At 40.6% G+C, this 15,973-nt stretch overlaps 1 protein-coding gene across 1 annotated transcript; it reads left to right on the top strand.

Moving 5' to 3' along the window:
* The first annotated feature begins 519 nt into the window (after positions 1-519).
* On the top strand, positions 520-12,871 carry ADAD1 (adenosine deaminase domain containing 1). The gene is made up of 11 exons (XM_030020774.2): positions 520-706; positions 2,131-2,307; positions 2,744-2,911; positions 3,446-3,514; positions 4,063-4,188; positions 5,175-5,298; positions 5,507-5,677; positions 7,395-7,621; positions 9,025-9,262; positions 9,779-9,911; positions 12,578-12,871. Exons 1-11 carry the CDS (start codon positions 520-522, stop codon positions 12,689-12,691), a joined length of 1,734 nt encoding a protein of 577 aa, XP_029876634.1. The 3' UTR covers positions 12,692-12,871.
* Positions 12,872-15,973: the final 3,102 nt, after the last annotated feature.

The raw sequence follows: 15,973 nt of genomic DNA, 5'->3' as shown, positions 1-15,973 counted from the left end.
TCCCGCCATTTACCTCAGGCGAGCTCCACCTGCCCGTCGGGTGTAAACCCTGCGGCACCGCCCGCAGCGGGACGGTCCGGGCGGCCGAGCCCGGCAGGTGTGGGTTTTGTCACAGCACAGGGAGAGGAGAGCAGGTACTAAAGCCTTCTGCTCCAGCGCTGGCTCCTCCTGGAAACTTGAGAGGGATCAGCTTTGCTGCTTTAGTTCTTGTCTCGCTCCCCGCAGAGCCGGCTCCGGGGGGGTTGTCTTCTCCTTGGAGCCGGTGGCAAGACGAGGTGCAGAGGGGCATCACGCGTGGGGGAAGGTGGTTAACTAACCGGAGAAGGGGCTTCGAACCTTGCGGTGCCGGCTGGGGAAGGGGAGGGATGGGAAGGGCGCTGGGTCTCGGTTCTTTTGCTCCGGTGTGTGGGGAAGCGGAGTGCGAGTTGTTGGTAGTGCTCTTGGGGAAACGGCTTAACTAAGAAAAACGGAGAAAACATCTCGTAACTTTACTGTTAAACTTATTTAGGTTGATCCAAAATGACTAGCAGCAGCGGCTGGTTTCGGAGTGCTGGAATACCCCCCTTTGACCCCATGCAAAAGACGACTTTGCCAGCTCGGGCTCCTAGGCAGCCGTCTTTAGAGGTGCTTTCTCAGTCTGTGAGTGTAAGGCCAAAACTTCCACCTTCTGAGAGGTGTGCTGTACCAAAGGTGACACAAAATCCAGGTATACTTCTCCGTTTGTACGCTGAGATTAGCTATTAAAATACACTGTTGATGCTAGTGAATAAGTAACTTTATGATTTTTCTCTTTTTTGAAAGGTTGCAACCCCCTCTGCTGCTTTTTCTTACTGGTTGTACTTTCTTAAGTGACTTCTTTAGCATCTGCTCGACCTTGTTCCTCTCTTTCCTATGTCCTTTATTGGAAGTTTGTTAGAGTAAGAGATTTGTTGTAGGGTGGGCTATATAGTCTGCTGCGTTTCATAATTATAAATTCCAAGTTACACATTAAAAGTGTGGTAGAGGTTGCCAAAATATAGAATATGTCCTGCTTCATGAATTTTCATAGAAGAAGTTTTAACTGCGGTTCCAGATGTCCTGGGATGTTTTTGAGTTCTGTCTCGCCAAATAGTTGTATTGAGGTGAAGGCACCTATTTATGAACTTAGTTTACTTCAGTTTTTCTTGGCTGGGAGATACTTGTGCCTGAGTATATGGCAACCTGTCCATCCTAGAGTGGATACAGGGAAAAAGATTTCATTTTTTTCTCTCAAAGCTAACAGAACACACCGATCCTTCACAGAAGTAGTTGCTGCAGGAAACGTTAATTGGTTGTTCTATAGGAGATCTCCAAGTCAAAGACAACTGTCCAGATATAGTGTGCTCCTTGAAAGAGTTTGTATTTTGAATGAAACTCAGAAGTGTGGGTTTGCCTCAGGACTAACTCCTCAGAATTTATAGAAGTCTTTTATGACTTGACTAACTTGCTTCATATTGCCCTCTGAAGAGGCTAAGGGCTCTGTGCTAGGACAGATGAAATATCCACCCACCTGCTCTCGTCGTTCCCAGTGTGGTTAATCATGGGCGTGGGGAGGACCTGGAGGGTCAGGGTGGGTGTGTGGTGCAGCTCTCCCTGTGTTCTGTCCTGGCCACTTCAGCTAGAGGCGCTGTCTCTGTATTCAGCAGCTCTTTGTGGGTGGGTTTCTTTTTCTTTGAATGAGTTATCTGTTATTTGAATAATGTGTGTGGTTGCTAAAACTTTTTATAGTGTTTTACGATAGGGTGTTCGCTGCTTCATAGTTTTGTGTGAAAAAACCACATGCTCCATTGTTTTTAATCTGCCATCAGCAACTTTCAGTTGATGGCTGGTTTGCAGGGGAGGGGAGGGGGAATATATGTTGTATTTACATGTAATGTCTGTCTATATTCAGAGGTTAATGGATTTCGTACTCAAAGCTTTGATGCTTTTAAAAGAGGAGGTACACACCGTTTCAGAATTGCTGCTGTTGTTAATGTAGGATTCAGTACAAAGAAATACTGCTCTAGAGTAAATGTTTTGCTTTTTGTTCTTCTAAGAAGCATCGAAAAAGCTTTTATTGTAAACAGATTTAAACTGTCATTGTGTTCAGTTCTTCTCTTAATTTTGATTCAGAACCTTTTCTTTTGAAAGCAGCCCATGCACCGCCATTACCAGCACTTCCTCCAAAGAAAGACCTAGAGGAGTTTATTGCAAGATATGAACAGGGGGTAATAAACCCAGTATCTGCCTTGCATCAGTTTGCCCAAATGCACCATTTACAACTTGAATTGAAAGAAACTAGTGTGGCAGGTAAATACTTCTTTTCTTAAGTAAAATAGTATTTGCTTGTCCTTGAGATGATCTGGCATTCTGCAGTTAGTATTGATGGCACTAATACAGATGATTTTATTTTTTTTTTTAACTGTTGGTTGTACTGCCCTACACATATGTTGCTTTTTGGCTGCCCTTTTTATTGTCCACACAGCTGTGTCTCATAATTAATTACTACAGAATTTGATCAGATGAGTTGTATAAAATTCTGGCTGCTACCAGAACTTTGTGAAAAGTGCATAAAGTGAAAGCCACTACAATTCTTCTGGAAGTGAAAGGTTTGCATTGTATTTGCTAAAATTGTCTTTTTGTCTTGTACTTGTCCTTGGAATGAATATAAGCACATAAAGCTATGGATAAAAGTACCTTAAAATAATTTCACTAATTGTGTCTGGGTTTTTTTTCTCCTTTAAAGGCAATATCATAAGGCCTTATTTTGCCTTTTGTGCTGTGGTAGACGGTGTTTGCTACAAGACTGGACTGGGAAAAAACAAGAAGGAATCTAGATTAAATGCAGCTAAACTGGCTCTTGATGAGCTACTTAACTTGCAGTATACAGGGGTGAAGGCTTCTGAAAAGTCAGGTAAATATTCTAGCAACACCTATTTAGAATTTGAAAAGCTCGGCTTAAAGGTTTCCTATGGAAAATCTCTGTGTAGTTTTATTAAATGCTTCCATATCAGGGCCTCTGTCGGTTTTCTTGAATCCTTTGGACAGAGCTAACTGTTTTTTTCCTTTGTCTTTTGAATATGAGGAGTTGCATCAGTTTGTAGCCCAGAGTGGAGATTACTGGAGGAATTAATTTATTTGTTGCTGTTCCACTTGATTTGCTACTCACTAGGTAACAGCAACATGAAGCTGATCCTAAGTGGTTTTGAATTTTTATGATTAAAAGGCTTCAACGCTGAGTTACTACTTTCAAAAGAATTCAGTTACCATAACATTTATCTTCTTTTAAGGGTTGCTGCCTAAATAGTTCTACGCTTACAAGGACTTCAAAGTCAGGAAAAAAAAATTCTTAGAGAATTAGAAACTTTAACTTGCTGGAAATAGTGTGAGATCCATGCTTTGAAACTTGCAATGTCCATCCCAGTTTGAAATTTTGTTAAATTCTTAGATCCTCTCTGTACTCCTGCTGAGCCCCAAACTCCAGTAAGCTGTGTTCGCGCCTCAAGGATCTGTTTTGGTAAGGAATAGTCTTGTTTTTCTCTATTGATTCCAATTAGCCAGCAAATGCTTGCTTTTTTTTTTGTTTTAATTTGCCTTTTTTTTTTTTTAATTCTTCTTTTAATACATTCAGTGATCTCTATGGAGTTGCTGTTATCTTAAACCTCTTTGAAGAACGCTGTAAGAATTAGTGTCACTAAAATAGGAGATTGACCATTGGTTCTACAAATGGACACAACTTCAGTAAATTGCTTGAATTTAAGTGGTGAACTGGTGACAGAAATAGAACCAGTATTTCTGTCCTTACTTGAAACACTGTGTGGAGTAGTTGATCAAACTTGATCCATAACCCTGATTTATTGTCATGAATAATAAAAGCATAAATTGTTCAGGTGTACTTGTCCTTTATTTATTCATGTTCATCCTGATAATCTTCAGAATGCCAGAAGCATGTGTTGATAGTGCTTTTACCATGTGTTTACAGTTATAATTTGTCAAGTGGTTGATCATGTCTGTTTCCCCTCCCCTGCAAATTTGTGTCTTGCTGGTTTTTATTGTTTTATTTAGAAGGAGGACAGCTTATATATCAAAAGCTTTCGCAGACACTTGGAGAAGTATTTAACAGGCTGACTACCACACATCCTGAGTACCAAAGTTGCGGCAGTTCACTGGCTGCCTTCATCATTGAAAAAGGCAAGTCTGTTTTGATCGTGAGTATCGGGGAGTGGAAAACCTAGGCTGTTTGTGTTGCCAGAGAGCCTTGATTAATGCATTTCTGATCCTTAATAAATGTAATGGGTGGGTCTCCTTCTTTGAAATGCTCTGTTTTGATGGCTCTGTCACATGCATAATTATGCTACAGTCATGCAACTATTCAAGACCTACGTAAGCATTTCCTTGTGCTGTCTCAAAGAGGAGTGAGGCTGTGTGTATAGACCAGTATGGGCCAGAGCAGGTGGATATGCCCTGAAGGAAGCTGCAGCCCGTGGAGAACCCACGCAGGAGCAGGCTTCTGGCAGGAGCTGTGGTCTCTGGAGAGGAGCCCACGCTGGAGCAGGTTTTCTAGCAGGACCTGTGACCCCGCGGGGGACCCACGCTGGAGCAGTCTGTGCCTGAAGGACTGCAGCCCGTGGAAGGGACCCACACTGGAGCGGTTCTTGAAGAAGTGCAGCTGGTGGGAAGGACTGTATCCTGTGGGAGGGAGCCCGTGTTGGAGCAGGGAAGGAGCGTGAGGAGGAAGGAGTGGCAGAGACCAAGTGTCAGGAACTGATGCTTCCCCATACCCCTGCACCACTCGGGCTGGGAGGAGAGGACGTAGAAGAGTCAGGAGTGAAGTTGAGCCAAGGAGGAGGGGGTAGGGAGAAGGTGTTCTTAGTTTTGGTTTTGTTTCTCAGTATCCTGCTCTAATTGGCAATAAATTAATCTTCCCCACGTTGAGTCTGTTTTGCACGTGATGGTAAATGGCAGGCCATCTCCCTGTCCTTACCTTGACCTACGAGCCTTTTCATTTTGTTTTTTCATAGAATCATGGAATTTTTTAGGTTGGAAAAGAGCTTTAAGATCATAGACTCCAACCTGCTGGCGGACAGGGGCTGTGAGAGAGCAGCTTGGTGGCACCTGGCAGCCAGACAAGGCTATCCCACCACAATGATGTAAAAATAAATGTTTTTTCTTTTTAGGTGGACAGCATGAAGTTGTAGCTCTAGGAACAGGAGAATATAATTACAGTCAGTGCTTTCAACCTTGTGGAAGAGTGTTGCATGACAGCCATGCCATTGTTATTGCAAGGCGTTCTCTACTTAGGTGAGAATGTGTGTATAAATAGTTATCAGTTCTCTTGCAGCCAGTTCTTCTCAGTTTTAGTTTTGCAAATGTAAATATAAGTGCACTTGCATTTTATAGTTAGTACCTTCTGGATGGTTTTCAAATTGTGAATTAAATGTGAATGTCCATGTATTTGTAAACAAAGTAGTGCTTTTCACATGTACTGTTACTTAATGCTTTCTTTTAGATATTTTTATAGACATCTTTTGCTCTTCTATAATGAAAATCCAGCAAGGACAGAGAAATCCATATTTTGCACAGCACCAGGCTCAAAGCTGCTTACCCTAAAGCAAAATACAGCTATCTTTCTCTACATGAATCAGCTTCCAAAAGGAACTGCTCAGTTAAAATCACAGATGTAAGTACCTTGGTATTTTCAGAGATGTTGTGGTGGAAGATTAATTTGTTTGCAGTGACAAACACATTGTCACATTGTTGTGAGTGTGGGAAAATATGTATTACGCATTGTTACACGTTTCTGAGGTGGGAGGAGGTATTCTGAATTTTTTTCATGTTTTGGAAGCTTTAGTGTACAGGGTGGTAGTGGTAAGTGTATGAGATACAGCTCAACATGACGATAAACTTTTACATGGGTTATAGCTTCAGGATGATGCTTTGTTTATTATGGATACCCACTTACTTGTTAACCCCCCTCCCAAGATACTATTAAAATACTAAGAAATGATTAATTTAATCACTGAGCAGGAGGATGTGGTGACTTCATGTCACCCTTTGCACCACAGGACTAGAGTATAAAAAGCCTTGCATTGAAACAATAGGCTCCTACTCTGCTTTGTAGAAAAAAGGTAATGAGAGAAACTTGATGGGACAAATACAATCTTATGCTTATCTTTACACTTGTAACTTCTGTTAAATTTCTGAAAGTGGTTTTGTTTTTTTTAATAGTTTTGACATTTAAAAGCAGCGGTCGCTGGTTTACCAGGTTATTACGAACAGCGTTATTTTGTGTCCCTTCTAGTGGTGCAGTGGAATAACGTCCCTGAAAGTTGTACAGTCATAAGTTTTCCATATATACAAGACAGCTAGTGGCTTCCATACTGTATTTGCGGTGTTGGGAAGGCAGACTTCTGAACTGGAAGTCACAGCCAATTCATTGCAAGTTGTGCTGACTGGGGGAGTTCCTCCTGTTAGAATTGCAGAAGGTTTTAGATTACTTTCAGTGTCATGGCCTGCTCTTACAAGGAAATGGTTGATGCGACTGGGTGCAGTTTGTAAGCTACTCTATCGTAGTTGACGGATCACAGGTTCAGTGCTTTTTCTCTTGTTTTTTGTCCATTCTGGTGTGCGCTCTCTTGAGACGAACTCTGGGAAATATTTTCTTCTAATACAGCAGATTTGCTTATGTATAGAGTTATTTAAAGATAGTTTTCAGAAGGGAGCTGCTTTCAAGTAATCCATTGAGTAGCAAAATGTGGCCACTTATTAACAGGCGGTAGTACGTTACTTAACCCAAAATTAAATGGGTGCTTTATAATAATGTAATAAAGCAAAATCACCTTTGATCATAGCATTATAAGTTACGTTATTGTTGGGGAGAGTTAGCTCAAAACTTCAAGCTTTGACTTCTTATCCCTCTTTAGTTAAGGGGGAAACCGTTTTGCTTCAGAACAGTCACTGTTTTGTCTCCCTGATGTGTTGGCATCTGTTAGTTTTAAATATTTTGAAGAATTGCAATGTAAGTTACGTTTTAACGGAGATTACCAACCTTACAGCTGCTTTTTTACAAGATGAACAGCCTCGAAGTAACTTCTGTCATAGTGTAAGTAGACACAAAGTGATTGCTTGTTTGCAGCATATGCTGATCTTTTTTAATGTTAGCACAACTGATGGCTAAGATTAGGTTGAATTACTATTTCGTATTTAAATACTGATTTTGGTATTCCAGTTACTTGAGCAGCTGAACGTGGCGTTTCCAAAATTTACAAATATTGAACATACTGCAAGGCCCAGATCTGTTGATACTGTTTTCTGAGAAACCGTATTAGATACCATTTTACAATAATCTCTAATCAGAGTACTTTCTCACTGAAATTCATTTTCTTGTCTTCCTTTAGACATCTCAATCCACAATCTATATCTGCTTATGAAACTAATGAAGAACTGAGTCTCCATGTTGCTATAGAAGGCAAGATTTACCTAACTGTTTGTTGTCCACCTAAAACTGTTAGAGCAAGCAGTATGTCCGCTAGTGACAAATTAACAAAATGGGAAGTGGTTGGTATTCAGGGAGCATTGCTGAGTCACTTCATCGAACCAGTGTATATAAACAGTATTCTTGTAGGTAAGCTTAATGCAAATTTCAGTGGTTTTTTTGTATGTTTTCATGTTCCAGTTTGATTACATTTTATAAAACATGAACTAAACCAAGATGGTTCTTTAAAGAATTACAGTACTTTTCTGAAAAGGTATGAAGTGTGTATATTTTTTTTTTCACTCATCTTTGAAATACCCTGATGTAAAACTCACTTATGCTCACTCTTTTGTCATTGTGGGCTTGTTTTAGCTTGCCAGATTGTCATTCCTTTACTATGTATTAAGAGTAACAGAAGATATTGAGCATTGTTTTATAACAAATTGTATTTTAGATATTGAGAAAACATCATGTGACAAATGCTGTGTCTGTTAACTGTTCAGTCAAATAATGGTGACTTTAAGGTGACAATGTTAGTCACTTAACTGTAGAATGGAGCAGTGGTGGAAAAACTGCCAGTATTTAACTGAAAATGCTCAATTTCACCCTGGGTTATCTTATGAGCTCTATGGGAAAGTCTTTGTTCAGTTTTGTTTGTGTCCGTGCTCTGCGCCGCCCTCCCCACTTCGTATTGGTTCATGCAGATAGGCATTTTGTTGGGGAATAGGGATTACCAAGGTGATAGTGAATTCCTACGATTTTGTGGCAGTCAGGAAGACCGTACTATTATCGGAACTCATTTCAGTAGCTTTTATTTATGTGGTGGAATTAAATTAAAGGTTTTCAGGTGTTTCTTCCTCTCAGTATTTGTATTATGAGACTTAGTACACAGGTGTCTTGAGTTCCCCAGATATTGAAGATGACCCAGCTTTTCCTTTTCTAACACAGAACAAGGTTTTTGAAGTGCTCCAAAAGATCTTGGAAGAGTTGGTGAATGCCTGCCAGTACCTTCTGAGGAAGTCTGGGCACTTTAAGTAAAAGCGATAGAAAAATTTCTAATATGCTCACTTAAATGGTATTCAAAGTAAATGTAATCTATAATGTATTGCCCTTTTATTTAATAGAAATTCTATGGCCATTCCTTGAGATACTATGGACCAAAGTATGTTTGTTTAGTAGGCAGTCAGAAATACTGTTGGATGTGGAGTAATATGAGAAAACTCTGTAGTGTATTTTCAAATCTAGAACATCAAAGTTTGTGTTGCAGCTTTTATTTTAATGGTGTGTTCTACAAGGAATGTAAAGAGTTGATGAAGAATAATTATTCCAGAAAGGAGGTATCCAATGAAAATAATGATGCCTCTGGAGAAGAAATTGTGAAATCATTTTTATTTTGTGAACTGAATATTGGAACTGATTTTCCCAAATATCAATTTTGTGTAGAAAAATGATTATAATGTAGACTAGTGGAAACATCTGCATTCTTAGCTTCTTTAATTTTTCTTTTTTAATTTGATGTACTTCATATGTGACTGATTTTTTTTGTTTAATAGGAAATGGAAATTGCAAGGATACAAGAGGGCTAGAAATAGCTATAAAACAGCGTGTTGATGATGCACTTACATCAAAGCTTCCCATGCCTTACCTGGTCAACAGGTCTCATACTTATTTGGTGAATGCTGCACACTCAATTCAAACAGACTTTCAACAGCGATCTCTTAGTTTGAATTGGTCATTGTCAGACGCATCACTGGAAGTTGTGGATGGGTTAAGTGGAAAAACCACTGAAAGGTTAGAATTTTTTTTCATTATGTTGGAAATCATGGTCAGCCCTGTCGTTCTGCGCTGATTCATTGGAGCATTCATTTTTTAAGCTATGCATGGAGGCCACAGCATTACCCAAATGAGAGAGATTCTCTTCTGTGTTAGGTGAATGCATCCTGTGATTAGATGTAGCTTTAGAGATCTTGTAACTTTACAGTGAGGTGCTAAGATGTGAAATTGAACAGTTCTTTGAATTGAGGTATCTTTATTCCATTGTCTGTTGTAGTGGATGTTTTAATGCATAAAACCAATTGGCAGATAAATAGTTCAGATAAATTCCAGTTTGAAAACCATTTTTGGTTTACTTGTTTAAATTCTCACAGCTGCTGATTTGCATTAACTTTGCTCATTGGAAGTGGAAGTAGGATCATATGATCATATTCACAAAGCATTAGAGGGTACAAAAAATCCTGTAATGATAAAAGCAATATACCTGTAGTGTATTTGTTACTGAGTTTTATTCTTTTTTCATTTTGGCTGCAGTTCACCATTCAAAAGTGGCACTTACATGGCAAGTCGCCTTTGCAAGGCAGCAATGTTCAGTCGTTTCAGATTGCTTGCTAAGGAAGCAGAACGGAATGATTTGCTTCAAGTTGCAACGTACCATGAAGCTAAGGTAAGCTGGTACAGAACGGAAGAGTTTTAGTAAGGAGTCTTATTATGGCTACTCTCTAAGCTGGTTTGATAGCCAGGGGGGTCTTTCTGTTTTGCTGAAGACTTCACCTGAAAAGCTGGATCTCTGTTATTGCCTCTAATCTTTGTCTGAGAATGGTCTGAAATTTTTCAAGTAAAATTAATCTACTGAATTAATCTTAAAACATTCTCTATGAAAATCTGCCATGTTTTGTCTCAGCACATGGAGGTTGCTGGCCATTTTTCTCACTTAAAATAGTTTCATATTAAAAAGATTGGGAGCTTTTTGTTCATTAGTTCATTTCCAATCTCACTTTTTATATTTGTTTCATACATCCCTGTTTGGGCACCAGCTGAGGAGGGGGAGTGATAGAACGGCTTTGGTGGGCACCTGGCGTCCAGCCAGGGTCAACCCACCACAGTCTTTTTGGTGGAGAATGCGGGCAATGTGAGGAATTCGAGATAAGGATAGTAATTGAGAGAGGTAACGGGCAAAACATGGACTGAATGCAGCTAGAGAGTTAAGAGCTGCATGACAAGTTGGGAATTTTTATTGTTGTAATTGTGGTGAAGGGGTGAGGGGTGGATTGTGTGTAAATTGTCCACTTTTTGTCGGTTTTGTGATGATATTATTTTGATTTCGGTGTGGGAAATTCTTTTTTGTTGATGTGAGTGAAGATTTTGTGTGATGAATGTAGATCTTAATGATAGTTCTTAAAAACGTGATGCACAGAGGCGAGAGGTGGAATGTATTGGCTTTGTGCGGCAAGGTTTTGGTAGCGGGGGTGGGTTACAGGGGTGGCTTCTGTAAGAAGCTGCTGGAAGCTTCCCCTGTGTTCAAGAGAAAGCCAATACCAGCTCTGAGACGGACCCGCCGCCGGCCAAGGCCGAGCCCATCAGCAATAGTGGTAATGCCTCTGTGATAACATTTTTAAGAAGGGAAAAAAAGTTGGGACAGACAGAAAACGGCAGCCGGAGAGAGGAGTGAGAACATGTAAGAGAAACAACCCTGCAGACCCCCAGGTCAGTGAAGAAGGAGGGGGAGGAGGTGCTCCAGGCGCCGGAGCAGAGATTCCCCTGCAGCCCGTGGTGAAGACCATGGTGAGGCAGGCTGTCCCCCTGCAGTCCATGGAGGTCCATGGTGGAGCAGATCTCCACCTGCAGCCCCGGGAGGACCCCACAACAGAGCAGGGGGATGCCCGAAGGAGGCTGTGACCCCGTGGGAACCCTGCGCTGGAGCAGGCTCCTGGCAGGACCTGCGGATCTGTGGAGAGAGGAGCCCACGGAGCAGGTTTTCTGGCAGGACTTGTGACCCCGTGGGGGACCCACGCTGGAGCAGTGTGCTCCTGCAGGACTGCACACCGTGGAAAGGACCCATGCTGGAGCAGTTTGTGAAGAACTGCAGCCCGTGGGAAGGACCCACGTTGGAGAAGTTCGTGGAGGACTGTCTCCCGTGGGAGGGACCCCACGCTGGAGCCGGGGAAGAGTGTGAGGAGTCCTGCCCCTGAGGATGATGAAGCAGCAGAAAATAACGTGTGATGAACTGACCATAAACCCCATTCCCCGTCCCCTGTGCCGCTGGGGGGGGGTTGGTAGAGAATCCGGGAGTGAAGTTTTGCCTGGGAAGAAGGGAGGGGTAGAGGGCAGGTGTTCTGAGATTTGGTTTTATTTCTCATTACCCTACTCTGGTTGATTGGCAATAAATTGAGTTAATTTCCCCAAGCTGAGTCTGTTTTGCCTGTGATGGTAATTGGTGAGTGATCTCTCCTGTCCTTATCTCAACCCACAAGCCCTTTGTTATATTTTCTCTCCCCTGTCCAGCTGAGGAGGGGGAGTGATAGAACGGCTTTGGTGGGCACCTGGTGTCCAGCCAGGGTCAACCCACCACACGTGTAGATATTTTTCTACCACAGTGTAGTCTTGTGGGAGGATTCTTATGTCGTAGAGGAATAGGAAAGTAGGAATCATTCATCAGAAGACAGCATGAGGTCTCAAGCTTTCCTCTGTGCTATAAAAATACAGAGAAATTACTTAAAGGAACTGCTGTGATTTTTGATCGCTTTAACCACAGTTCCCTCACTTCTGTCCATACTTGGAAATATGTAGGCTCATCTTACTTCTCTGTACTCTTCCAGGTTTTTCCTCTCCTTGGTTCAGGAGATACTTATGTCCAAAATTGTTATGTGAAACTTAAGCTTTTATAAAGTACATGTCTTTTTTGTTCTCCTGTCAGAACATGCAAGAGATCATTTTTTAAATGATTCAAAAACTACTTTGAAATGGGATGGCTTGCTAATTGACTGTTGAACTGCTAACGCTGTTCACCGTGTGTTTATATTTGCATTGGATGATATTGAATGTTTCTTTTCAGTGTAAAGATATTATTGGAACTGAAAAGATGCCGAAAAAAATAATGTTTAGCAGAACAATTCTCTCATCTCAATAAATGCCCAAATACATAAAAAGTATATGTTTTGAGAGTCTGTAACACTTTCTCTCATTGTCAGCAGCTGAGGGAACTGTAAGATTTGGAGGTATTGTTTTCTACGAGGTTTGTGCTTGTGCTTATTATATGCTGGTGGTAAAGAACAGAGATCTCTGTAACCATAATTCTTGAGATCTTTCAAGATCTTTCTTCCTCTTTTTTAGATTCAATCTGAATTGTACCAAGAAGCTAAAAAGTTGCTGCAAAGCTACTTAGAGCAACATAGTTATGGATCCTGGATTGTGAAGTCTCCACATATCGAACAGTTCAGTGACTGACTGTGAGGTGGATTGTATGTGAAGTCAGTGTGGATGATTTCTTTCAGTAAGATGTAATTTTGATTAATAAAATGTTTAACTGTAGGGTTCATGTTTGCAGCAAGAAAATAATTCCAGAGCTGCTTCTTGTCAATTGAAATGCGGTTGTTAAAACATCTGTAACAGTTTAGTCTTTTCCAAAAGTTGGTGTTTTCTCATGGGTAGGAGTGTCTAACAGCTTTGCAAATCTGTTCTGTTTTGCCCCTCAATGCCACCTCGTTTCTGCTCCCTCACCCCACCCCCCCCCCCCCCCCCCCCCGCCATGGAGTTATTAACATGTTTTTTTCCTGTTAGTTTCAGGATTGCTGTGTATTGATTTCTTCTTTTTCCTTGCCTTTTTCATAACTGTCTTTAAGAAAAGAAAAAAAAAAACCAAAACAAAACAGTAAAAGTTGGGATTTCTTTAAAAAAAAAAAGTATTACAATGTGAGAATCACTTTCAGAAACAAAAATTGGCAATCTGTGCTTTATCTGTAGGCATCCTTTGCTAGTCATTTTAAGACTTCTTTAGCATGGGTTTGCCAAGTGGCTTGTAGTTTACTGTATATTGTTTGTGGTAGAAGGGTTAAAAAATGATCTGTGTACTTCCACATGTGAAAGTTTGAATTGCCAAGGTGTTACTGAACTGTTTTGTGACAATCGCTATTTTTGGTAGTGGATTTAAAGCATTTTAAAGGTGTCAAAGCTGTAAATGACAAAATAGTGTGTGGTAGTACAGAAGTCACCAGAAACAAGGTTCCTTCAACTTTTGTGGGCTGCCCCAAAAGCCATCAGATGCTAGTGCTTGTAGATTAGTTGGACTCCTCTACCCACAGACTACTTTATCAGTACTGACAAGTTCTCGCAAAATTGTCTGCATGCATAATAACCTGAAAAATGTTGCTGAACAAGAGGGAAGTTGCTTCCTTGTAAGTTATGTTAAGAAGATGGTAACGTCATGATAATGTTTAAAAGGATGTTGTTAAGTACCACGCTTGGGTTTTGTGTGGTGTTGTGAAACATTAGTGTATATAAGCTAGAGAGTACACTTTCATTATGTTACTTGATTTTTGTATATCATACAAAAGCTGTTAGGTAGTGTTTTCAAACACCAGTAATAGTATAGTGCTATAGTCATGTTTCAGCTTCATATCATAAGAGGATTCTAAAACAAAAACCTCCTTCTGTTTGTTTTTTTTTTCCCTAATCTGTTTTTCTAACTAGTACGTGGAGTCTTTACTGGAGACGGCCTTATGTTGATTTTCAGGTTTTGAAACTCACTGACTTGTTACAACCTTGTCCTTGACTTTTTTTGCTGTTCTGCTATTTTGTTTTCTGTTAGGTTTTTTAAGATGGGGGGTGGTGGTGGTGCGGTGGTGTTTTGTTGTCTTTTTGTGGCGCATGCTCCACGTAATATTTGCTCCATGTAATGTTTCCTTTCTAAGAATGCTTGAGAATGGCCATCATATTCCAGGCTAGAGCATAGTGTTGCCTTTTTTCAGGGGTATTAAAACTTCAATAAATTTCCTTGACGGTGTGGTAGCGTTTTATACACTTTGGACCATTTTTCGGTATGGACTTAGACTTTGGCTGAGACATCGTCACCAAGGTGTTTTCCGTAGTTAAGCCAGAAGCCTTAAATATGTACAAGTAACTGAGCTTTTATTGTGTACTTCAGCCATTTTATTAATTGAACAGCAAACCAAAACATCTATGAAACTTAGGTTCCTTCTTTGGAGGAAAGAGGTTCTGTTGTGAAAACCATGTGCTGTGCTAGGCATGATAGCTGTATCCTTGAGAAGTGAGTTGATGACAACAGCATGGATCCAGTTTTGTATCTGGATTGTTCTTTGATTAAGAAACAGCATATGCAGAATGCACTGGGCTAGTAAATATTAGCATGTAGGTGTTCTGTCCAGGTTTTTCCTCAGCTATTTCTGTAATTCCAAAATGTGGTTCCAGTAATGAGGCTGAAGATGTATTACCGACAGGTACATGAACACATTACATGTACAGCACATGTACATTGTACATACATACATGGCTGGCTGCACAGACCAGAGACAGGCATGTGAACACAAACAGCACCAGCAGCCTCTGGTTGAGAGCTCAGCCTCTCTGTTCCCTCCCTGCTTGAGAAGAGTTGAGGTCCACTGGTGAGACTATATATACACATGCATAGATGGCTGTGCGTGCGCGCGTGCACATACTCTCTCTGTATACATACACACACCTGCTATACCTATACGCATATACTTGTCACAAGTGACATGTCAAATCTGATGTGTGTAACATAGCTGTAACATGCCACATGTTGATTCTGACATACATCACATCTGTCGTCACATAAGTCGTGTCACATGGCACATCGCATGCATGTCATCAGTCGTGTTGCGTGCCATGTCTTACGTGTTGCGTGTTACATTTCATGTCATGCATGTTGTCACGTCTCAACGTGTTGCGTGTCACCATCTCACGTGTGTTGCATCACTGCATCTCATGTTGTCATACGAGTTTCATGTTATGCGTGTTGTCACAGGCGTCACATGTTGCATGTCTCACCATGCGTTGCATGTCTCACCATGCATGGCATGTCATCTTGTGTCACGTGTAAGTTGTGTCACATGTAAGTCACATGTCACAGATATCACATGCATGTCCCATCATGTGTCATAGATGTCATATACATGTTACATGTCACACATGTAATATGTCATGTCACGTCACACATCACATCATACATGTTGCATAAATGTTGTCTCATACATGCTGCATACATGTCACATGTCAGATATGTGCCATATGCATGTCGTACATGGCACATACATAATGTGTGTCATGGCACATGGCACGTGTCACACATGTCACATTATAATTTGATATTAAAGCTGTGGGATCAAGCAGACGAGAGCTCAGGAAATTGATTGATGTAACTGTTGTAAGGGGTTCTGCTGAGGTGTTTCACAACTTAGAGGAGAAGGTAGGTACAGTAAAGTTCACCTTGCTATGCGTTTTCAGATGCTTGCAATATAATATCCTTTTTCTCTAAAGATTTCTTTTAAATCTTGGGCAAATATAGGAGCCGATCCTGCAGCTACTATTTCAGTATGTGAATCTAGCTATAATTGGTTGCAAATTTGACAGACAAAAATATATGGAGAATTTATTTGCTGTATGTAGAATTTTTATCAATATTTTAACAACTTTAGATGTTTTTTCCTGTTTTTTAACAAAAGGTTAAAGGGCTACCAAATGGACTAAAGT

The sequence above is a fragment of the Aquila chrysaetos genome, chromosome 1 (assembly GCF_900496995.4).
Source record: "Aquila chrysaetos chrysaetos chromosome 1, bAquChr1.4, whole genome shotgun sequence".
Lineage (NCBI taxonomy): Eukaryota > Metazoa > Chordata > Aves > Accipitriformes > Accipitridae > Aquila > Aquila chrysaetos.
The sequence above is the reverse complement of the archived record's forward strand: the minus strand, read 5'-3'. Positions and strand labels throughout refer to the sequence as shown.

Bases quoted from the DNA above. Each gene is read 5' to 3' on its own strand.
- ADAD1 (XM_030020774.2), top strand. From the start codon at position 520: ATGACTAGCAGCAGCGGCTGGTTTCGGAGTGCTGGAATACCCCCCTTT. The intron at 3,515-4,062 runs GTAAGGAATAGT...TGTTTTATTTAG, and splicing joins CGCCTCAAGGATCTGTTTTG to AAGGAGGACAGCTTATATAT. The intron at 9,912-12,577 runs GTAAGCTGGTAC...CCTCTTTTTTAG, and splicing joins CAACGTACCATGAAGCTAAG to ATTCAATCTGAATTGTACCA.